This window comes from Juglans microcarpa x Juglans regia, chromosome 3D (genome assembly GCF_004785595.1).
Source record: "Juglans microcarpa x Juglans regia isolate MS1-56 chromosome 3D, Jm3101_v1.0, whole genome shotgun sequence".
NCBI lineage: Eukaryota > Viridiplantae > Streptophyta > Magnoliopsida > Fagales > Juglandaceae > Juglans > Juglans microcarpa x Juglans regia.
In genome coordinates, this window is record NC_054598.1 from 16,655,806 (window position 1) to 16,679,305 (window position 23,500).

A 23,500-nucleotide genomic window follows, 5' to 3' on the forward strand; every position below is an offset into this window, starting at 1 on the left:
CAATTGGGATGTGGCACTGGATTTACAGAAAAAAAAATGGCTTGGGGATAATAGTCAGGAATAGTGAGGCGGATTGTCTGGGTGTGTTGTGCTTAACATTGAAGGGTTTGATATAACTAGTAATTGCAGAGGCTCTGGCCTTGAGGAAGGGTTGTGATTTTTGTGTTGATTTGGGACTATCAGAAGTCATTTTTGAAGGGGAATGTCAATTGGCGGTCAAACATGTCAATTGTAAGGAGGAGATAGATACCAGCTATGGCAGTATCATTGCAGACATTCGAAGTTTGTTGTCTCAGAGGCCACCGATTTGTTTTACCTACAAAGAATTTAATTCTATAGCACACATGTTACCAAATTTAGCTTTGTCTTTAACTAGGGATCGAGTTTGGACAGAGGAAGTCCTTACTCAAGTAGAGAGTTATGTAATGGCTGAAAAATTTTGCATGACTTTGAGTTTATTGAATGAATGATAAATGTCAATGGTTTGATTAAAAAAAACAAAAAAAGTCTATCTTAATGCATTAGGCAAAACTTCCTACTATCTTATATCTTATTTTCATTCGTAAACAAAGAAGAATAAAAAACTGTAAAGGACAAATATCCTTCAAACATATTACAGTTCACTATCATTTTGAGCCCTTTGAAAATTATCCAGTTTATAACATTTTTTGGCAAAAATAAAATAAGTACAAATAATTATTCATTAGTACTAGATGTTTAAATAAAATATATATTGCAGAAAAAATTAACTTTAATGTGTCTGAATCTCTGACAGCATCAGTGCAACGTATGCCAGTGTAGAAAAAAAGTGTCGATTAGCAATCAGACATTCTCTATATATATTTTATATAGGCATTCTCCATGAAATATTTATTGGTAAAGTGAACTCTTTTATATAGGTATTTTCCATTTTTTTAATAGTTGTAATAGTGATTATATATAATCAACTATTTAGATTTATAAAATTTAGTATAAATAACGGTCCGTGCATAATGCGAGTTATAGACTCGTAAATGTAAAGATAATGATATAAAAAATCATAAATACAAAGTAATTTAATTTATATTATTTAATAATCAATTATAATTTTGTTGAATACGACCAAATTGAAACTAAACTTCAATTTTATAGATCAGATTTTAAGTCATTTAAGAAAGAGTAATTCTATATACAATCGTTAAATACGTAAATGTTGCGTAATTGATTTGAAAAATAGTAGAGTGCACTTTTAAAAAACTAATTTTTTTATGCGAGTTTCATATTTTATTTATTTATTAAAATGATTATGTGGTGGTTGCATAATTTATAATTGTAAATATATATTTTTTTAAATTAATTGTTTATTTACAGCCTTGCATATGACCAAAGCACCCCTAAACTAACGAATATTCTGTCCTTGGTCCGGTCCACACACTGAGCATTTCAAGAACTAAACCCAAAAAGTGAACAAGTAACAACAAACAACAAAAAACCTCTGTTCATAAGCAGTCACGACTCACCATTTATGACTATTGGGAAAATGCGTGTGGAATCAGCCATTAGTTCTCTCCCATTCAGTCATCGCACACAAAGTCACCACTCACCGGAACCCTTACAAACCCTAGATCTCGTTCCTTCACGCTATACAAAATGAACTCCCTGATCTGCTCATAACTATCACTGTACGCTCAAAAACAGTCACTAATATCACGTATCCCATTTTCAGATCCGGGCTTTTCACCCCCCCCCCCCCCCCCCCCCCCCCCCCCCCCCCCCCCCCCCCCCCCCCCCCCCAATTCAACCTCCCTTCTCACAATAATCCATTAGCTCCATATTGGGATTTTCGCATATTTCCGTTTCACCTCTTCCAATCCGATCGGTTCGATAAAAAATATCAAAACCCAGTTCAAGAATTGCGTTACTTTCTGTTTACTTTTTGTTTTAGAGTTTATTAATTTTATAAATATTACAGGCCCAAGTCGTTTTTTCCCTTATATTTGATATTTAATTTTATCGGATTAGCGCGTCTTTCTAGGCTTTGGTGCGAGCAGTACTGAGCATGCGGTATACGTGATAGTTGTGAATTTTGGATTATTTGTTCTCATGGCAATGCCATCGGGAAATGTGGTTTTATCGGACAAAATGCAATTTCCGAGCGGTGGCAGCGGGGTTGTCGGTGGTTCTGGTGGCGGTGGAGGCGCGGGTGAGATCCATCAGCACTACCACCGACAGTCCTTCCCTGATGAGCGGGATGGGTTTATCTCGTGGCTGCGTGGCGAATTTGCCGCTGCCAATGCGATAATTGACTCCTTGTGTCACCATATCCGCGCCGTCGGTGAGCCGGGCGAGTACGATAATGTTATAGGATGTATTCAGCAGAGGCGGTGTAATTGGAACCCGGTGCTACATCTGCAGCAGTACTTTTCGGTGGCTGAAGTTATATACGCGCTGCAACAAGTGGCGTGGAGGAGGCAGCAGCGATATATTGAGCCATTTAAGTCGGGAGGTAAGGAGTTTAAGAGATCTGGTATGGGGTTTAAGCAGGGGCAGAGGCTTCAGGCGACGAAGGAAGCGCATAATTCTAGTGTAGAGTCTCATAGTCATGATGAGAGTGCGTTGGGTGGTGTTGTGGGTTTTGAGAAAGCCGAGAGACCGAGTAAAAAAGTTGAGGAAGTTAAGTCGGAAAGGAAGGTTGGGAATTTGGATGATAAGGGTTCAGCACTTGGAGAGGAGAAAATAGGTAATCTATTGGGTTTCCGCAGGCTTTGTTTTGATACATGTGCTGTTATTGCAAGATGTTAAATGCTTCATTACTTAGCGGATTGCTTCTCATAAATAGTCTGTTGGAGATTTATGTCATTACTAATTCGAATGACTTGATTTTGGTGTTTTTGATTAGGAAAGTAACTTCTTCTGAAACATGTTTTTATGGATATGTATCACGTGAGCATTTTTGAAGATCGTTTATTAGTTTGATTTGTGAGTTAATAAGGTAATTGCTTTTTCTACTGGGTAATTGCTTCTTTATGTTTTGGCTACCATTCTAATTTGGGATTATGTGATTTTCAGCTCCTCTTCTTCATCCTTTTACTCCTTGAATATATTGTATCACCTCTAATTTTATTTCCCAATGGCACAGTTTTCCTGTACAGCACATTTTAGTTGATCCGTGCATGCGTGTTTTGTCGTGGTAGAGTTAAATGTTTCATGATTGAAAAAATATTGAAAAAATATTAGGTTTGATCTCATTATCAGTCTGCTTCTTGCAAAGATAATTTTACTGTTTTAAAAGACTTTCTTGAACAGTATTAAATTTTTTTTTTTTCCCCAGTGTCACAATGTATGGCATACCTGTTCTGTGCATAATGCCAACGTTTTTGAGGTTCTTAGAGTTAGAAAGCTTAAAATTCTAGAAACATCATTCCCTATATGTTTGTGTTGCACTTTCCTCTCCTCTGGTCAGGGGAAAAATGTTGGCTTTTCTTTTATTACTATCAGAAAATGGTGATATGGTAAACCAACAGTTCTTCCTCTCCAAATGAAGGGTCAACGTGTCCTTTCAATGCCTGATTTGCATCACAAAAATTTTTAGAGATAAAAAAATTTATGAAAGATGTGGATTTAATAGAAAGACATCTTACATTTGAGTCTACATGCTCACTTTGATGTCGATTTTTTTTTGTTGCTGATGCAGATGCTGGATATTGGGAAGGAATGGTTTGTGGCAACTCACATTCCAAAGGCATGCCTCTTGGATTTCCATTTCATGTGGGCGCGTGCGCGCTCGTGTTTTTATCTTTTTTTTTTTTTTTTTTTTGGGGGGGGGGGGGGGGTGTTGGAGGCAGTGCATGTAGAATTTTCTATAATATTTTGGGGGGAGTTCAAAACTCCTTGGGAGTTAATGACATTGGCTGTTAGGGCATCTGCCACCTTATGGATTATAGGTGGTATGGCTTTTCATCGAGTGATGGCCAATGAAGGGAAGGAGGCGGCTATACCAAGTAGAATGTAACTGGAAAGTTATTCTCACTCCCTTTTAACATAGAGTGCTTGTGGTTAGAAGTTAGAATGTATGTGAAACGTTTTTAACAGATGATAACCTCTCTTTTATCCATATATTTAACTCATCAAAACACAGAAACAACCCTTCCTCTCTCTTGCATGGATTTAGGACTAAAACTACTTGCTATATTGAGACTAAGATTTGTTTACTATATTTACCTTATTGACACTAATTCCATCTACTGTATTAAGTTATATTATTTTTTAAATATTTTTATTATTGTATCTTGAAGTGTGGCCTTCTTTGTTTTGTTAGAAAATCATTCGCACCAGGAAAAAAACCAGAATGAGAAGCAGAATCTTGGTACTGTACCAAAAACTTTTGTTGGCACTGAGATATTTGGGGGGAAGGCGGTAGTGTACTACTTTACTAGTACTTTTATTTATATCTATCTCAAGTGAGAAGTTCTTGATATTCTTTTCTATTTTGTATAATTCTCCTATTATGTTATAGGTCAATGTGGTTGACGGGCTGCAGCACTATGAAGAATTATTTGACGACTTGGAAGTGCAAAGGCTTGTTTCACTAGTAAATGATCTGAGGGCTTCAGGAAAAGGAGGACATTTTCAAGGCAAGTTTACCAACACAGTCTCTTCAGAATCATAGAAGATTGCTCTTCTTTTTGTTTATCCTTTCTCTAGGAAAGCATTGCCTGTTGTAAATGGAGATTTAAAATTTAACAGCAAATATGTCAATTCCATGTATATTCTAAAGTTGAGGAAGATTTGGCCTTGTTTCATTAACTGTTTTGTCCAGAAAGAATTTTGAACTTTAATCGGAACATCTTACAATTTAAAAAGAAAAAAAATTATGTTTCAACATTTCATCTAATCGTTTGCCTAGACTTCAGTGAAAATTAGAATACACAAACATCAATACAAAAACTACCCTAAAGGAATTATATCCAAACAACTTTTCCACTCTACCTATCCACTTTCACAAGCCCCAATACAAAGCATATTTCAAAAGTTTTTTTTTATTCTAATTTTCCTATTTATTTTCACAGAACTCATTAACATTATATCTCAAAAAAAATTCTGAAACATTTTCATAATTTCTGTTAACCAAACATATACCCTTTGTTTCTGGACACAATGCTTGCGACATAGATGCCATTACAATAAATTTTTTTGATTAGTTTACTTATTAAAAAACAAAATAATTTTGTTATAAGTAATTAGACTGAAACTAGAGATAATAATTTCTTCAACATAAACCTAGTCCTAGAACGTGTTGAACATTATTGACTATGACATGATCTTCATCACTAGTTTTGGCCTGTATCAACATTCTCAACATCACCAAGAACATTTTTCATGATTAAGTTAACATTTTATTGATGATGGACCAGGAAAGTTTAAAAAATAAAAACAAAAACGAATTTATATGGTAAAAAGATATAAACTGGGATTTATCTTTAAAAACATCCTTAAATTGGTGGATGTAATCATCCCCAGTGGATGACACCTTCTTAGCATCCTTTGTTGTGTCTTGCACATGCACCCAAAGCATTGGATTGGTACCAAGTATAATCATATGGCCAAAATAAAACATAATAAAATGCATTTGCTACTAATCGTTTTTCTCACGAGTTTTATACCATTCATGCCATAATTGCATATCTTTCATATGAGAAACGTTATCATAACGTTCACAACATAACTGTGTTCATAAATTTCAACTGGTATGTGTGCATCATATGAAAGCATTTGCAAACTTCACTTATAGAAATATCATATAGGAGGAGAATAGAAAGGGGCTTACATGAATGGTCAATATCATAGTACATAGCTTAAACAACCATTTTTCCAACATAGAATATTTTCAATAATCATTAAATGCATGATCATGGTACTTTGTTTCCTAGCTTGCACAATATCAACGCCTCCCTCACAACCTAGGGAAAACTTTCATAATCAGTACTACTATTCTTCTCTACATGTTTATGAAGGCTTGAACCTTCTAAGTATGCTTTATACCCCTGGCCAGATCTTTTTTCGTGTGTGTGTGTGTTGCTTGAGAAAACAACGCTTTTTCATGAAATATGCAATATGGTTTGTTTTTAGGTTCTCTGGCATGCTAACACAAGACTTTTCGCTCTGTATCCTTTCTATAGTTGATAAGTCCTCAAATAGGTCATTCAAGTTTATGTCATGAACCTACGAGCTTGCTGCACTTGGTCCAGAAAGAAACTTCAGCCTAAGTTCTTTTAGGTTATTATGGTCTTAAGTCCCTACAATGAAATCTTTCAAAGGCTGGCTACTTTGGTGCCATGGTCACTGTATGACCTAAAAGTCCTGAAGCGTGAGTTTTAGAGCCTTAAGGGTGGTGCAAAGTGTAGTGATGTATGTTGTCAGCCTACTACGTATCACTGAAATTTAACTTGCTGAAATTCCTAGGTTGGTTTCAAATCAATAGTTCTGAGTCATTGGAGAATGACTCAAGGGTCAAAACCATGGCCTTAGCGTTGCATTCTTTTTTAACTCAATAGAGAGATTGACTCTTCTGCCCACTTATGCTGAACTTTAAAGACAACTATGTATATTTTCTATGTGATCATCTCCTTTAGACATTTATGCTTAAACCGAAACTTGTAAGGAACCAGCTTTGCTAACCATGGATGGGATTCATAGAAATTTCCAAACCCATAAAATTTTCAATTTCCTTCTTGCTGTAAGATTATGTTTCATACCTCAAATTATTGGCTACACTATACATTGCATAGAAGTTTAAGAGGGGCATGCATTATACCAAATGTGTCGTATTGTTAAAGCCAAAATCTCATTCCCCAAGGCATAGGGATTAACTATTTTCTCTCCGTACAAACATCTCATTCTCTCTCCGTAAATTCATCTTTTTATGAGGTTTGTGGGGCGTTCTGAGGTTGATTAGAACGTATAGGTTATAAGTTGTTGATCATGGGGGGTCCGATAATTTAAGTCATAGAATCAAAAACCTTTGTTATGATGAAGGATGGAGGCTCGGTGCTCATTTCAGAGAGGAGTTGGCTGGTAATAAAGGAGTTAAGACTTGGGAAAGCTGTGGTGAAATGGTTTATCAGGACCTTGGAGGAAAGCTTGAGGAGTGGGATGAAGGAGCTGTATGCGACGACAAGGGAGGGTGACAAAAGTTTTATAGCACAGAGGTGCTCAAATGACCAAGGAAGATTTATGGCGCTGGTGGAGTATGGTGGAGGTGGAAGATGTAACTTCATCTTCATCTCGGAAGATGTGGAGGGGAGGGGATGGAGGAGAATGGCAGCTGTGCTGGGAGAGGTCTCCTTGAATGATCAAGTGTTATGTATAGAGGAAGAGGATGCTCACAGAGGCTGCCGGAGGTGGGGCCTTACTTACAGTCTCGATCATATAGGGAGGCACTGGTGCAGACGAAGGTGCCAGTAGCCTAGGGAACAAAACAAAAGTGGAGCTACAAACACGGCGTGCATAGTACTATTGCAGAGGGAAGAAGGTGGTGGCAGGTCCTTGTCGGCTTGTCAAAAATGGCATGCACAATACGTTACAAGTCAGTTGATGGCTTTGTAGGAGCAAGTTGGTTTACTAATACGGTGCATTGAGGAGGGAGCTGGCGTGGGCATGGGCGTGGGTTTGGGCCTGGGACAGATCTATGAGAGTGGGGGGACTTTAATCGGCATACTAGACTGGTGTTGGGCGATGGATCTAGAATAAAATTCTGGACTGACCTATGGTGTGGAGATCAAGCCCTAAAGGATTTATTCCCATCAGTTTTTAGGATTGCAGGTGAGAAAGATACCTCGGTGGATAATTGCATGGAGTCATTGGGGGAACTAGTCTAATGGAACGTAAATTTCACTAGAGTTGCCCAAGATTGTGAAGTTGGCATCTTTGAGGAGTTTTTTGCTCTTCTATACACCATGAGGCAGAGAACCCAAGGTGCAGATAAGATGTGGTGGATACCTACAAAGGTAAATTCTCGGTCCGTTCTTTCTATAAGATGCTTACACAACCGTAGAATATGCAATTCCCTTGGAGAAAGATATGGAGAAACAAGGTGCCTGCCAAAGCAGCATTCTTTGTATGGACAGCAGCATTAGGTTAGATCTTAACAACAGATAATCTATGGAGACGTAAGGTGATCATAGTAAATTGGTGTTGTATGTGTAGGAAAAATGGTGAAAATGTGGATCACTTATTGTTGCATTGTGAGGTGGCTGGAATGTTATGGAATGAAGTGTTTAATAGAATGGAGTTAGCTTGGGTTATGCCTGCTATAGTGACAGAGCTCATGGACAGCTGGATAAATCTATGAGGTTTCTCACAATCTTAGCTGTGTGGAAAATGGTCCCAATATTTATCATGTGGTGCCTATAGAAGGAGCGAAATGACTGGACATTTCAAGACAACGAGCGCTCACTAGAAGAACTTAGATTGTTTTTTGTTAGCACTCTTTTTCTTTGGGCCATAGCTGTAGATTGTCTTGACCTCGATTTCCATGATTTTCTTGTTTCTATTACTTCTCTCTAACTAGGTGTGACCTTTTGTATACCATCTTGTGCACTTGGGCTATGTCTATTCATATCAATATAATCGTTTATTTATTAAAAAAAAAAAAAAAAAGGTTTAAGAGAGGTTGTTGCCTAAGAAATCCTGCTACACAAAAAGAGAGGACTAGATGACTATTCCCCCCCCCCCCCCCCCCCCACACAAAGCAATTCCATTTGTCAATGAAAGTTTTAAGTATAAATGGGCTTAGAGGAGCAGCACACTTAGGAATGTAGAGGGGGATTTCTTGTTGGCAGTCTAACAGTTTATAAACAATATGGGCCATCCCCAAGTGCTTCTATGTATGAGGGGCAGCAGTGTGGCGTCCCTAGCCCTCCCTTGGGATTGGATGGTGATTGAAACGCCGGGACATGTAACACATGGCTACACACCCCTTGTACATGATAAATAAAATGCAATGCACCTAAGTACACTATCAATATGCAATAAAAATTGCAGCGAAAAATAATAAAAGTCGGATAATCTAAGTAATGTGATAAGCAATTGCAAAGCACATGACACCGTTACTAACAAAATACCCCAACATTGTCAATTTCCCATAAACATGCATCATTTAAAAATATAGTATTCCAAAAACATAAGAGTAATTTTAAACTCTCAAAACACGGGACCTTCTCAAAATATTGTTCCTCAAAAGTTAAGACTTGAGTCATAAGTTTTTCCACAAAATATCTTAGGTCCCCATCCTTTTCCCCTTTTTTTTTTTTTTTTTTTTTTCCTTTTCTTTTCTTTTCTCAAGAGGGCTTGGGCTTCACGTGCTTCTCTAAGGTCCTATCCTTATCTCGATTGCTACACCGTTTGAATTCCTCAATAAACTGGAATATTCCGGTAATCTCCTAGTCGATGGCCTCGATTCACTCCAGGATGAAGGGCTCAGGCCAACTCATATCCATCTTAGGCATGATCCTCTCCGGAGGAGATGCTATTCTCTTCCGCTTGGCCATGGATGTCATCTTCTAATTCTATAACAACTTCTACCATTCCGGTTGGGGAATGGTAGTAGAAACTACCACAATGAGATTTCGAGAAATCTCAGCAAGTAAACACGCAACATACAATAGTTAACACAGGCATATAAAGAGTACATCATGAAATGCGTGCATAGACATGTACTTGACATGTGACTTAACTAGAACTTGACTTATGCATTTAACCATTTTTCAAAAGACTTGTAACAAAGACATTGGCATTTTCACAAAACATATTTAACTTTCCTTTTTATGTTGAACTTAATCAGAACTTGCCTTATCAGAACATATTACAAGATTTTCATCGAGTGATCCTTATCATACCACGAGATTTTCATCAAGTGATCCATAACATATGAACTCTTAAAAAATTCTCTCTGTACGTAAGGAAAACTCTCTCGTACGTAAAACCCTAAGGAAGCCGCCGCCACCCTTGCTGGCGAGTGACCTCTCACCGTCGTCACAGACAAAACCGACGGGCCCCGGCAACTTCCCTGAGGGCCGTCCAGCGTCAGTCCAGAGGAGAGAGAAAACAATACGAAGTGCGAAAACCCTAAGGAACTAGATCTGCCGCCACCCACCCTTTGCCGGCGAGACACACCGCACCGTCGGCACAGATAAAGCCGACGGACCTCAGCGACTTCGCTGAGGGTCGTCTGGCGTCGGTTCAACCTCTGGCGTCTTAGATTTGCCTCTCAGAGTACTCCGGCGATCCTCCCGAAGGCTCTGTTTGGTCGTGCCGTCGACCCTAAAGGCTCCGGCGAGTGCTCCGGCGTCTTCTGTGAGCACGATTTGCAGCTGGAAACAACTCTGCAGTGCTTGCAGTGAGCATGACCTGGAGTCCACAACTTCGCAGTGCTTCTCTGAGATGATGAATGGTTGTTGAAGAAGGGGAGTGGGTCAGTATGGGTTCTTCTATGGAGTTGGCCATAGAATCTAAATCCTTTACACTGGTAAAGGAGGGGAGCATGTTGGCCATTACTGAAAGGAGTCGAAGGGTGATATCTAAGTTGGTTCTGGGTTCGACAACAGTGCAGTGGCTGGCCAAGGCCATAGAAGCGTGTACTAAGGATAAGAAACAAGATTTTTTCTCCACTGTCCGGGAAGGTCGACGCAGTTTCACAACGCATCGCTGCTCGAATGCTCGCGGACGTTATATGGCGGTGGAGGAGTATGGTGGTGGGGGGAGAAGGAATTTTATTTTCATTCCTGAAGAGGGGGGCAGTGGTTGGAAAAGGATGGGGGAGGTGCTGTGTCATTTTTCCTTCGGCAAGAGAGGGAGTGACGGCTTGGAAGGACAAGGTGGTGTGGCAGGGAGGGAGAACATGGAGAAAGACCCAAGTACATCCTCGGTGGCGAGGCAATCCTATGCGACAGCTCTAAAGACGGGATATGCTTCGGGGGTTCAGAGTGTGGGGGGTATGCCAATCACGCCTCAAGACCAGCTTCTCGAGATGCACAATTCTCTAAAGGAGATGGAAACCCAACTTGTCGAGTTGAAGATAGCGATAACTTTCTTGTCTACGAAAATAGATCGGCTTTCAGCTGGAGGCAACAGGGTGGTAAGAAACATGATAGGCCCGAATCCTTTAAACCTAGAAAAAGGAAAACGGAAGATCGGATTCGGCCCTGTCCCTATAACTAGATCCAGAAGAGTATGGCGTGTCAAAAGGAAATCTGGGTTATTTGAAGTGGGGTCTACATCGGGTATTGGCGTAGAGACATCAGTAATGGAATGTCATTCGCCTCGTGTAACACAGGATAGATCGATAGTTGGTATTACACCCTTGGTCCCTGAAGAAACTATGACTCCCTCGTCAGAGTTGAAGGAAAAAGGTGTACTACCGAGGTCTGAAGGAGATGTAGGATCTGCTATCACCCTAGAGGTGAAGGGACTTGTTGTCACCTCAGAATCTCCAATAGGGACCCAGATACCATTGGAGAGAACCAATGGAGTTACTGGAGAATCAATGGGTTTGGCGTTGGTGCCTTGTGTAGAGGAATGTCTAGAGTCGGGAGTGCAGGTTGATGGGGATATTGTGGCTCCCCTAGTCTCTCTTCCTCTAATAGCGGATTGGATTTTGCCTAAAGTTAACGAGATTCAGCAGTTTGTGGGAATTTCACATGGAGGATGTGAAGACCAATTTAACGAACTAATTATTGTGATCGAGGCAAGCCGCACACTTGAAACCAAATCAAGCTTCAAGAAAAGCAGGGAGTTACAACGTCTCTTTTCGACAATCAACTACGACACTAAGGGTGGTAGTTCAACTAGAGGGAAGTCTAAAGGGAGGGTATTGTGAAGACGGGAATCAATGTGTTGGGGTTGGTGTTCGGGTAGAGTTTTAGTTATACGAGAAACAAGGATTGGGGTCGGGTCTGATGTACTTTGGGTTGGTTTTTTTATGGGCTTTTTGGGTCATTAGGGGCTTGTTGGGTCATTTTGGGCGATGTGTTTTCTTGTATACATTCAGTGTGCTTGGTTTCTCCTTTTGATATATACAATATTTTTACTTATAAAAAAAAACATATGAACTCTTATTCTTGTTCAGAGGGTGGACACATCACGGTTGCAAATCATGTGTTCTTGCTAGTTACCGCACCATTAATGGTCCGTACACTGTAATAAATACGTCATAAACAGAGTCATTTCATATTAACTTGACAGTACTTCGTCGGGTTATATGTCTTACGCACCTACTAGCGTTAGGCGCTTCCTTGCTCTGGAATTCTTTTAAAAAAATCCATTCAAGCCTCGTTGATGGTTCTTTGTCGACCTAGAGGTTATCACTTCATTCTTAAGCACTCCAGAGTGGATAGAGGAGTTTCACTAGGACATTCTCCCACTCTAGCATTTGGGGTCATGATAAAACTTTTATGACTCTTTTATTTGAAAACACTTTTTGATAACACTTCTCCCAAATGCATGTGACATGAGACTTGAGACATACGTTCTTATATTTAACATATGACATGTGAAATGTCGTGCATAAAATAATCGAGCATAGCATGTTCAATTCATGGCATGATAACATAGATCACAAGAACTATCAAAACACATAGAGTCGACGCTTTCCGGCGAGTCTTCTGGGAGTACTCTAGTGTCACGCAATGGTATTCAGTCGTGGTCTGCAGCCATGGTCTTCAGCTGTGTCCTTGTGTCGCAGATTTAGATTCTCTGAGATGACGAATGGTTGTTGAAGGAGGGGAGTTGGTCAGCATGGGTTCTTCTATGGAGTTGGTCATAGAATCTAAATCCTTTACATTGATGAAGGAGGGGAACATGTTGGCCATCACCGAAAGGAGTCGTAGGGTGATATCTAAACTGGTTCTAGGTTTAACAATAGTATAGTGGCTGGCCAAGGCCATGGAAGCGTGCACAAAAGATGAGAAATAAGATTTTTTCTCCACTGTTCGGGAAGGTAGACCCAGTTTCACGGCTCATCGTTGCTCGAATGCTCGAGGACGTTATATGGCAGTGGAGTATGGAGGTGGAGGGAGGAGGAATTTTATTTTCATTCCTGAGGAAGGGAGCGGTGGCTGGAGAAGGATGGGGGAGGTGCTGCGTGATTTTTCCTTCGGCAAGAGAGGGAGTGACGGTTTGGAAGGACAAGGTGCTGTAGGACATGGCTCTGTCAGGGAACTGCATTGCAGACGTGGCGAGGCGATCCTGTGTAGCAGCTCTAAAGACAGGTTAGGCTTCAGGAGTTCAGAGTGAGGAGGGTCTGCAAGTTATGCCTCAAGACCAGCTTGTTGAGATGCACAATTCCTTAAAAGAGATGGAAACCTAACTTGGCGAGTTGAAGGTAGCGATAACTATATTGTCTACGAAAATAGACCAGCTTTCAGTTGGAGGCAACTGGGTTGTAAGTAACAAGATAGGCTCGAATTGTTTAAACTTAGAAAAAGGAAAACGGAAGATTGGATTCGGCCTTGTCCCTATAACCAGATCCAGGAGAGTATGGCGGGTCAAAAGGAAATCTAGGTTATTTGAAGTGGGGTCTACATCGAGTATCGGCATAGAGACATAAGTGGAATGTCATTCGCCTCATGTAACACAGGATAGACCGATAGTGGGTATTACACCCTTGGTCCCCGAAGAAACTATGGCTCTCTCCCTTGTCAAAGTTGAAGGGTGTATTGCCGAGGTCTGAAGGAGATGTAGAATCCGCTATCACCCCAGAGGTGAAGGGACTTGCTGTTACCCCAGAATCTCCAATGGAGAGAACCAATGGAGTTGTTGGAGAACCTATGGGTTTGGCGTTGGTGCCTTGTGTAGAGTCAAGAGTGCAGTTGGATACTGTGTCTAGGGATAACGTTGCTCCCCTAGTCTATCTTCCTCCAATAGCAGACTGGATTTTGCCCAAAGTTAACGAGATTTAGCAGTTTGTGGGAATCTCACATGAAGGATGTGAAGATCAATTTAAAGAACTAATTACTGCGATTGAGGCAAGCCACGCGCTTGAAACCAAATCAAATTTCAAGAAAAGCAGGGAGTTACAGCGTCTTTCTTGGACAATCAACTACGACGCTAAGGGTGGTAGCTCAACTAGAAGAAAGTTTAAAGGGAGGGCATTGTGAGGACGGGAATCAAGGGGTTGAGGTTGGGTGTTCAGGTAGAGTTTTAGTTCTAGGGGAAACAAGGGATTGGGGTCGGGTCTAGTGTATTTTGGGTTGTTTTTCCACGGGCTTTTTGGGTCATTAAGAGCTTTTTGGGTCATTTTGGGTAAGGTGTTTTCTTGTATACATTCAATGTACTTGGTTTCTCCTTTTGATATATATAATTTTTTACGTATATAAAAAAAAAAGGGCCTTGGCCAAAACATGCAAGTGCAAAAATATGAAGAATTATCACTGAAACATGCTTTAAACTTCAAACATATTGTTTAGATATCAAAGCATAACGAAACAAAACATAAAATCATAGTGTTTGGCTAAGATCTGAAACCTCTATGACATGGTATAGCCGAATCATCAAGTATCACAAATTAACAACTTTGTTTTCCTTAAAACCAAAACATGCAAAGGACATTCTTGCCATTTTCATCTTAAACCGAATCATACCATTCATATCATATTCATATTCCATGATCATATAAACATATTCAAGTAAGCAAACAAGAAATAGTAATCAAAACAACCATAACAATAAAAGGATTTACACAAATATATACAAGTATTAACCGAGAGCAAGTTGAGTGTGTACTTACTAAAATCCACGAAATGAAATATTAGCAAGCTGTAGTCTGAAATGTATTACATTAGAAAGTGTCTAAAAACCTTATTTCATGTTCTTGAGTGTGTGAGGGTTTCTTGGGCATCACTTGATCTTAAACCGTTTGGCCTTTAGGGTTTTTAGGTAAAACATCCCTTCATTTCACTCGTGGTTTTTTACAAAATTCAAAGTATGGTAAGAACACATGGTGATGGTCGAATACATGGAGGATGAACACCTCCCACTATTCGGCTTCAAGGGTTTCTTGAAAACCCTATATCGTTTTTCATGAAAACGTGTGTTTCGCCACTCTTGAATTCCTTTGAGATTTGAATCTGATTTTGAGTTGGAAAAGTGATGAGTGTGGGAACTAAGAGAAAACTGAGTCTTGCATTCTCTCTCTTTGAAGGTCGCAAAATCTTCTCTTGAAAAGATGTCTTCTTTGTTTGGTTGGAAAGAAAATGCGAGAAAGTGTGAGAATCTTCAAGTGAGTATGTGAGAGTTGTGTGGAGAGGGTGAGGGTTCATGCAAATTCCTAAAAATGGCAAGGGAAAAGCCCATAGGCGTGTACTCCCTTCTTTTTATAGTGGTCTCCTCACTTCCCCCTTTGGTTGCCTCTAAAACCCTTGCATGAGTGACAAGTGGCAAGTGTTTCTTCTTCCTTCTTCTCTTTTGCCGAAAAGACTCTTAGAATCCCACTTTGAATTGCATTGGGAAGGGGCATGCATGGGTGGTGTGTAGGGCTTCCTCTCCCTTGGCCAAAACCCTCCTTTTTTTCCTTTATGCCCTTCTTTTTTTTTTAAGCAAATGAATATTTCTTCAAGGGTACTTTTGTAAAACGTCTCATGCCTCTTCATTTTCCCAACAAACAACCTTTGGCATGAGTGACAAGTGGCATAGGTGTGTGCCTTGCCCATTGCCGCCCACTCTTCTCCTTCCCTCTTTGTTGCTTCATTTTCCATTTGCTCCTTCCCAAGGTGACTCCTCATGTGCCATTGGTTCAAATTGCAAACTAAATGACAAGTGGCCAATGAAAAGGTGCTTGGGAGTGTAGTGGCCGAAATCCTAAGGGTATATTAGTCCTTTGATGCAAATGTCTCTTCATCTATTCTTCTAGAAGCTTATTGCATGGTTGACACTGCAAAATCTGACAAATTTCGAAATCCCTTGTGTCCCTTCATTTTCCCATGCAAATCTCCTAGAAAATCCACCTTTCTCTTCCTTAGGCTCCCCTTTCCAAGAATATCTACCTTGGAACTCGAAATTGGGCCAAAGCAATGGGTCTAGGCGTGTGGGAAAGGGTTGGCCGAAAATCCATTAGTCTCCGTACGAAAATCCATTAGTCTCTGTAGGTCCATTTTGTCCCGTGATTCTTCTAGCAGGCTTCTAGCATGCTTGACAAGTGGCAATTCCTCTAGGGTAGGTGTGCATGCCATCTCTTGGTTTCCCTACACTTCTATCTCCACCCTTAATCCACTATCAAGACTAGATTCATAGTGCAACACATGTATGACACATGGCACTAGTGACTAGGGTTTTGGTCATGGGGTTAGGGCCATTGGGCTTGGGTTTCTAAATAGGGCCGAAATTATACAAGTCATTCTAGGGTTACTCCTTGGGCTCAAGTTGTTAAATCAAAGATTCAAAGACCTTTCCTTTAACTAAAAAAAACTAAGGCCCTTAAAATACCATGGTAACTAAGAATTAAATCTATGAACCATGCTTAGTCAAGCTCGGGTTATCACAAGCGGTCTAGGGTTTTTGGTGAGTTCATTAGACTGCAACGTTGGGTCATAGATGGAGTAGGATTTGGATGACAGCCAACCCTAATTGGCTGGTTGATCTTGGCAGAATGTGCCTCCTAGAAGCTTCTCTTACAGATTTTTTATTATGGAAATTTCTTAGAGATATGACAGACTTAGAGTTACTTGGTTGCTTCCTATTTCTGGTTTCCAGTTGAGGAAGTTTTTAAACCTATGGAGGATTCGGCAGCCTTGATTTTAGGCTTCCTGAAATCTCTGGGTTAGGGGCTGTCCCTGTTTCCGGTAAGTTTCCTTTCCCATAGTAGGCCCCATTTAGGCAAGTTTCATCTACTTGCCTTCTATAACATATCAGCCCCACAAATGAAAACAAACAGCATTTAAATGCAGTCGATCTATACCAAAATAATCAAACTGCAGCCGTGTGTCACATTCAAACATAAAATTCGATTATACTAATTTGGGGCTGTAATATTCTGGGGCATTACTAGTTAATACTGCATCTACGGTTCCAAAAGTTACCGTGTATTTTTCTGATGCATGTAACCATATTTTTGCTTACTTCTGATACACATGACCAAAGTTATACATATGTAATGCCCCAAGGGAAGGCCCAAGCTACATCTGGGCCATACTCCAAAAGGACTAGTCAATAGAACATTTGGAGCCCTATTGGAGTCATTGTAAACAGCAAGAGCTTCTCCCTTCCAAGCAATGAGGGATCTTATACTTCACATACACATCACCAGTATGGGGTACTACATGTATCTTTTGTAAGAGAGGCTAATGATTGTGAGGTGGATCTACTCCTCTCATCATTCTTTGACTGGTTTTGTGCACGGTAGGATGTAATGGTGAACATAAAATGGTCAAGGGCCCATCTAAAAAATGAGTGCTCAAAGTAAGGTCATTTTACAATTTGTTTAGTGTCCATGAAAGGACCTTATTTTTACATTGTATGATGTGAGGAAGTAGGGCATAGTGGGGGTTAATCGGGGTTATATGTGTAAAAAGAGTGGAGAATACGTGGATCACCTTCGTCTGCACTTTGAGGTCACTAGCCTTCTATGGAACATTAATGTTTCTGTCTCTTTGGAATAGATTGGCTTATGCCTTCTCATGTGGTGGATCTCTTATCATGTTTGAAAGAGCAGTTAGTAGCCATTAGTGCACGCTAGGATTCTTGTCTAAAGGAGTGATTGAGAAAATTGAAAAGAGATTAGCTGGTTGGAAAATGCTTTACTTGTCTAAAGGGGGAAGAATAACCTTGATAAAAAGCACATTATCAAACCTCCCTACTTACTTTCTGTCTCTTTTTCCATAGTCGGCAGGGGTGGCAAGAAGAATTGAGAGATTGTATCAGAATTTTTTGTAGGTAATGAGAGAAGAAAAATTTCATTTGGTCAGTTGGAACAAAGTTACTCAACCAATTTCTTGTGGTGGTTTGGGGGTAAAAAATTTGCGGCTGGTTAATAAAGCACTTCTAGGGAAATGGCTTTGGAGATATCATATGGAGAGAGATGCCTTATGGAAAAATGTTGTTGATGTAATATGGAGGCATTGTGTTTTTTTTTTTTTTTTTTTGGGGGGGGGGGGGGGGGGGGTTGGTGCTCTAAAGAAGCTGAGGTGTGTATGGGGTGAGCTTGTGGAAGTTGGGGGGAATTCTCTATTCATATTAAATTTAAGGTGGGAGATGGGAAGAGGATTCTTTTTTGGCATGACACTTGGAGTGGGGATTCTACGCTTAAGTCGGATTTTCCTCTCTTTCTAGGATTGCGAGGGATCAAAACACAGCTCTTTCTCATGTATTGATAATATTATTCAGTGGAGTGTTGACTTTATTAGAGATGCTAATGATTGGGAAGTGAATGATGTTACTGTTTTTTTGGGAAGATTTTATAGGTCAAAAGTGGTGCCGGGAAGGGAGGATAGTATGCTGTGGGTTCATGCAGGAAATTCCAGGTTCTCTGTTTCTTCTTTCTACAGAATTTTAACCTGTCACAGAGCTGTGAGTTTCCATGGAAAAATATATGGAGAGTGTACTTCAAAGGTGGTTTTTTTCAGTTGGGTGGTATCTCTTGGAAAAGTTTTGACCACTGATAATCTTAGGAGGAGAGGTATGTTTATAGCTGATTGGTGTGTCATGTGCTAGAAGGATGGAGAAACTGTAAATCATCTTTTTCTTCACTGTGAAGTGGCCATGTCTGTGGAATGAGGTTTTTACTCGGACGGGTATAGTTTGGGTGATGTCTAAGGATGTGGTGGATCTACTTGCAGGATGGTATGGATTAGATGGAAGAAAATGTGCAGCTGCCATAAGGAAGATGATTCCTTCATGCTTGATGTGGTGTCTATGGCTGGAAAGGAATGGGAGATGCTTTGAAGACATAGAACGTTTGATGGGAGAACTTGGGGATTTCTTCTTTAGTACTTTGTGTTTGTGCGCTAAAACTCTTGTAATGAATGATGTTAATTTTCTGGATTTGAATTAGCTTTTCTTTTGTTTTGTAGGTATTTCCTTTGTATTCGTCCTGTGTACTTGTGCTTTGCCTATTCTTGGTAATAAAGTTTCTTATTAGTTATAAAAAAAAAAAGAAAAGAAAATTAGTGCACACTAGGAGGATGACCTCATAGTGCTTATTATGGTGTATTTGAAGAGAGAGAAATGGCCATAGTTCTTAGGATGGCGAGAAATCAGTGCCATGCTAGAACTCTTTAAGTATTTCTTTGTTAAGGCCCAAATGGTGGCTCTTTTTATATTTTCACTTTTTAAATTTAGCACTTCTTCCTTCGGCTAGTTTGACGGATCTCTCACATACGTCTTCTGTATTGGGATAACATCCTCTTTTGTCTTAATAAAATTTATTTGTCAAAAATCCTCAACCTGAAGAATGCTAATTAGATTCATTCAAAGAACCTAGTGACTATTGTATTTGGTCTTCCTCACTTTTAAAGGGGTAGGATTTAGTTTGATTCCATTGTGACAACAAAGTTCTGGGAATGGTGATTTTATGTACATGCGATATTATGCATCGCAAAGTTGCTTTATCCAAATCCATAAGCTGTTCAGGTATTTGCCCTTTGAGTAAAAGCTCGATAATGCTACTAATACAACGATTCATTGCCAATTTGCTTGTTATTTTGAGGGAGACCTGAGGTTTGAAGTCATTACCTGAGTGCGACCATAGTAGTAATCCTTGCTAGGGAGTCCCTCAAGGGGTAAGGATAATATTATTATACCCAGGTATTACCAGAGGGGGCCTATACTGATATTATCATTATTATTTTTGTCATCTGTAAACAGTATGGCTTCCTTTCTGTCTAATGGGAGAGAGGGCATGTCCTCTGTGTATACATTTGGCGGAAAATATGTTCAATGCCTACTCTGTTTTATATGTTTCATCACTTCTTGCTATGAACTTACTTTTAGCTTTCTTTGAGACATTTGTGTCTGGGCACATTGTAGTAAATCCTTTTTCGCTAAATAACTAACAATAATTGCTAAAATATTTGTTTGGCGAGAAGCAGATCAGACATATGTGGTTTCAAAGAGGCCTATGAAGGGACGTGGAAGAGAGATGATTCAGTTGGGTCTCCCTATTGCAGATGCATCTCCAGAAGAGGATAATGCAGTAGGAACCTCTAAAGGCATGCTCCATTTTAAGATGTTCCTCTGAAAATAAGTTTTGAGAGCTCCTGATGTGGTTTGAGTTTATTCTTTTAAACATTATTCACAGATTCTGTTCTTTAATAAATTTTGCAGATCAGAAAATAGAATCCATCCCTTCCTTGCTACAAGATGTTATTGAACGCTTGGTAGGCATGCAAATAATGACTTCAAAACCAGACTCTTGCATCATTGATTTCTATAATGAGGTTGTTAATTATGGTATTCTCTTTTGTAATTTTAAGTGTGTGATTTGTGAAGCTAGCCTAATTTTCGTTTTATATTTGTAGGGTGATCACTCACAGCCACACATGTTCCCAGCTTGGTTTGGGAGGCCTGTTTGCATCCTTTTTTTGACAGATTGTGACCTGACTTTTGGAAAAGTAATTTTAATAGACCATCCTGGGGATTTTAGAGGCACTCTTAAGCTTTCCCTTGCACCCGGGTAATCATTTTGAACTGCCTCACTTTGCTTGTGCTGTTTTATTCTATATTTCTTTTGGCACTCGTCTATTCTCAATCTTCATAGCATAATGTGCTTGAAAATTAAACTTGACATTACTCCCGCATTCTGTAAGACCTGGTAAGTTTGAGTTGAACCATGTCCACGGTACGGTAGAGACTGGAGATACATTATTAAATAACAGCTGCCTTGTTATTATACATTTTTTCATAAAATCTTCACATTACCATTAGAAGAGTCTTTATAATACAGGAGGGAAATTGGGCTTAAAACGTGTTTGCATACTTCAGAAGTGATGGGAACATGATAGTTATGATCAATTGTCATTTTATATCATTATAGACATAGAACGTGTTTATTTTCCTGCAAGCTTCTTGACTTGCAATTTATAATTGATGAGTTGCAACTGAAGTTTTAGATCTCCTGCTTCCTGATATAATGTTTATCATTGTGAGAAACACAGATCTCTCTTAGTAATGCAAGGAAAATCCTCGGATTTTGCACGACATGCTATTCCATCCCTCCAGAAACAAAGGATACTTGTTACTTTCACAAAGTCTCAACCAAAGAAATCCATACCTAGTGACAGTCAGCGTCTTCCTTTACCTTCTGTAGCATCATCGCACTGGGGTCCACCACCCAGTAGATCTCCTAATCATATTCGCCACTCAATGCCTTCAAAGCATGTTGGTGCTGTTCCAGCTACTGGTGTACTGCCAGGCCCGCCGACTCGGCCCCAAATCCCACCCCCAAATGGCATCCAACCAGTTTTTGTGCCTACTCCAGTTTCACCAGCCATTTCTTATCCTGCACCAGTTCCCATGCCATCTGGCTCAACTGGATGGCCGGCTGCACCACCAAGGCATCCTCCACCTCGCTTTCCAGTCCCTGGCACTGGAGTTTTCCTTCCTCCACCAGGCTCTGCTAATTCATTATCTCCTCAAAAGTTACTAAGTGCTGCAACTGAAGTGAACTTATCTGCTGAGACGGCTTCCCTGTCTGGAAAAGAAAACGGTTCAGGGGAATCTAGCCATAGCGCAAGTGCTTTGCCAGAAGAAGGGAAAACACTAAGGCAAGGCCGTAATGGAAGTGTTGATGGAACTGTCAGTGGACGGGCAGTGGCGAAGGAAGAACAAAATCAGAGTGTTGACAATGTGGTGGCAAGCCAGTCAGCAGGAGCAGTTTAGAGAGAGAGAGAGAGAGAGAGAGAGAGAGAGTTCCTTTTAAGAGGTAGGCTGCCAACTTCAATGAGTTTGAAGCAAATGTAAAGAGCGGCAACATTCGAGAGAAGACCTTCTCACTGTAATCCCTCGTTTCCTCCATCCCCTTTTTGTTGTCTTATTGACAGTTGGTAGCAAACTCGGATTTTTATTTTTTAACTATTGCTCTTTCGCCATCTCTCTCTTATATTATGGTCTGGGGCTAGTCGCATCCTTGCAAACCCATGCCTCTTGCAGTAAGGCTGCCTTATATTAATTCATCGATTAATACCACCTAATCATAGTGGGACAATAGCGAGATAACAGTATGGTATATAAAATTTTCTTCTACATAATATCAGGTATAAAAACTCCATGGCATAAAAAAGAAAAAAAATCTGATGGTTTGGTGTGTAAATTACGTTGTTTATTGGTGTTGGTCTTTCGCCAATTTATATTACATCTTGGGAGGATTGCAGTAGTTTGGTTTGGTTTCAGGTTATGTTGGAAGATCTTTCCATAAAATTCGTTGTCGCCAGAAAATAAAAGGAAAGGGGGGAAATAAACAGAACGATACAAGACTAGTTTTGAAGTTTTAATGCCCATTTTTCATGCTTTGCAGTGTAACTGAGCCTTCCCTAGACAGTCTTCCACTGTACAACCCCCGTTTGCAGTTTTGCTTTTGTCAGTTACTTGTAAAGACTAGAGAAAGCCTAGTGTAATCTCAATATTTCACAAGATTGTCATCTAACGTCAAACAAAACTCAATTTAGGAACGCTTCTAGGCAGCTCGTTGGAAAGCCCAATAATAATGATTCAAAAGATAATAATGATTGAAAGGGCTTTCAATCTAGTTATTGTGTTTATCTTTGCATAAAGGAAAATTTTATATACCACACTTTTCCTACTGTAATGAGATGACATTGCCCACCATCATTTAGATTATTCTTTAAAAAGCATAGAAGATAATCTAAAGATCAAAAAAGTTAAAAGTGTCACATTTTAGAGAGAGATGAGAGTGTGATATATAGCATTATTGTTTATTTAATATTTAGAAGAATTTTTTAGGAAACAAGCCTTCTAGTTTTAACATTTCATTATATAAATGTAAGGGCCCACTAGTGCAAGGGGACAAACCACCAATGCAGTCGAGTGAAAAGAAAGACTGTATTGGTTGGTGAAGAAAAATTATTGTGGGTGCCACAAAGTTCAGCTAGTCCAACATATGGGCGAGCAAGCACCTTGTGGATTTCCTGGCATAAATGTCTTAGACCGAGGTGGAGATGAGTGTCTTGTCCCATGATAAGCGATCTAGAAAAGTTGCCTGCCATGAAGGCGAGAACGAGGAGGAGTTGAGGCGGTTATTGGCTTTGATGAGACAAGCTACTCGCTTAGGGCGAGCAACGGCCTAGGATAAGCCAGATCAAGTATGAGAGCTTTCCAAAACAACACAAAAGATACTTAGAAGAGTGGAAGTGTTGTACGTAGAAGCCCATACTTCAACTGAATTGTCACATCTGGAGTGCGTCTGCTGGAGGATTACGGCTCTGGAAGTCATATCATCTTAACCCCAGAGGTATGGCTTGACACCACATAGAAGATCCCCATTCAAGGACTAGCTTAGGAATTGGCAGACCATAAGAAG

General features: G+C 39.9%; 2 protein-coding genes across 4 annotated transcripts; both read left to right on the forward strand.

The window, feature by feature from the left end:
- Positions 1-1,767: 1,767 nt before the first annotated feature.
- Positions 1,768-22,031, forward strand: LOC121254038 (RNA demethylase ALKBH10B-like). 3 transcript variants are annotated; one of them, XM_041154001.1, is made up of 8 exons: positions 1,768-2,719; positions 3,674-3,721; positions 4,298-4,395; positions 4,496-4,613; positions 20,052-20,174; positions 20,290-20,402; positions 20,484-20,638; positions 21,120-22,031. In XM_041154001.1, the coding sequence occupies exons 1-8, from the start codon at positions 2,083-2,085 to the stop codon at positions 21,841-21,843; spliced, it is 2,016 nt and encodes a 671-aa protein (XP_041009935.1). In that variant the 5' UTR covers positions 1,768-2,082; the 3' UTR covers positions 21,844-22,031. The 3 variants fall into 3 exon arrangements, with proteins under 3 accessions (XP_041009935.1, XP_041009936.1, XP_041009937.1); XM_041154002.1 differs by having other exon boundaries at positions 20,055-20,174; XM_041154003.1 differs by lacking the exon at positions 3,674-3,721.
- LOC121254039 lies at positions 10,758-11,985 on the forward strand. The gene is made up of 2 exons (XM_041154004.1): positions 10,758-11,320; positions 11,372-11,985. Exons 1-2 carry the CDS (start codon positions 10,790-10,792, stop codon positions 11,852-11,854), a joined length of 1,014 nt encoding a protein of 337 aa, XP_041009938.1. The 5' UTR covers positions 10,758-10,789; the 3' UTR covers positions 11,855-11,985.
- Positions 22,032-23,500: the final 1,469 nt, after the last annotated feature.

Bases quoted from the DNA above. Each gene is read 5' to 3' on its own strand.
- LOC121254038 (XM_041154001.1), top strand. From the start codon at position 2,083: ATGGCAATGCCATCGGGAAATGTGGTTTTATCGGACAAAATGCAATTT. The intron at 4,614-20,051 runs GCAAGTTTACCA...TTTGGCGAGAAG, and splicing joins AAAAGGAGGACATTTTCAAG to CAGATCAGACATATGTGGTT. The intron at 20,175-20,289 runs GCATGCTCCATT...TAAATTTTGCAG, and splicing joins TGCAGTAGGAACCTCTAAAG to ATCAGAAAATAGAATCCATC.
- LOC121254039 (XM_041154004.1), top strand. From the start codon at position 10,790: ATGGGGGAGGTGCTGTGTCATTTTTCCTTCGGCAAGAGAGGGAGTGAC. The intron at 11,321-11,371 runs ATAGTTGGTATT...ACTCCCTCGTCA, and splicing joins GTGTAACACAGGATAGATCG to GAGTTGAAGGAAAAAGGTGT.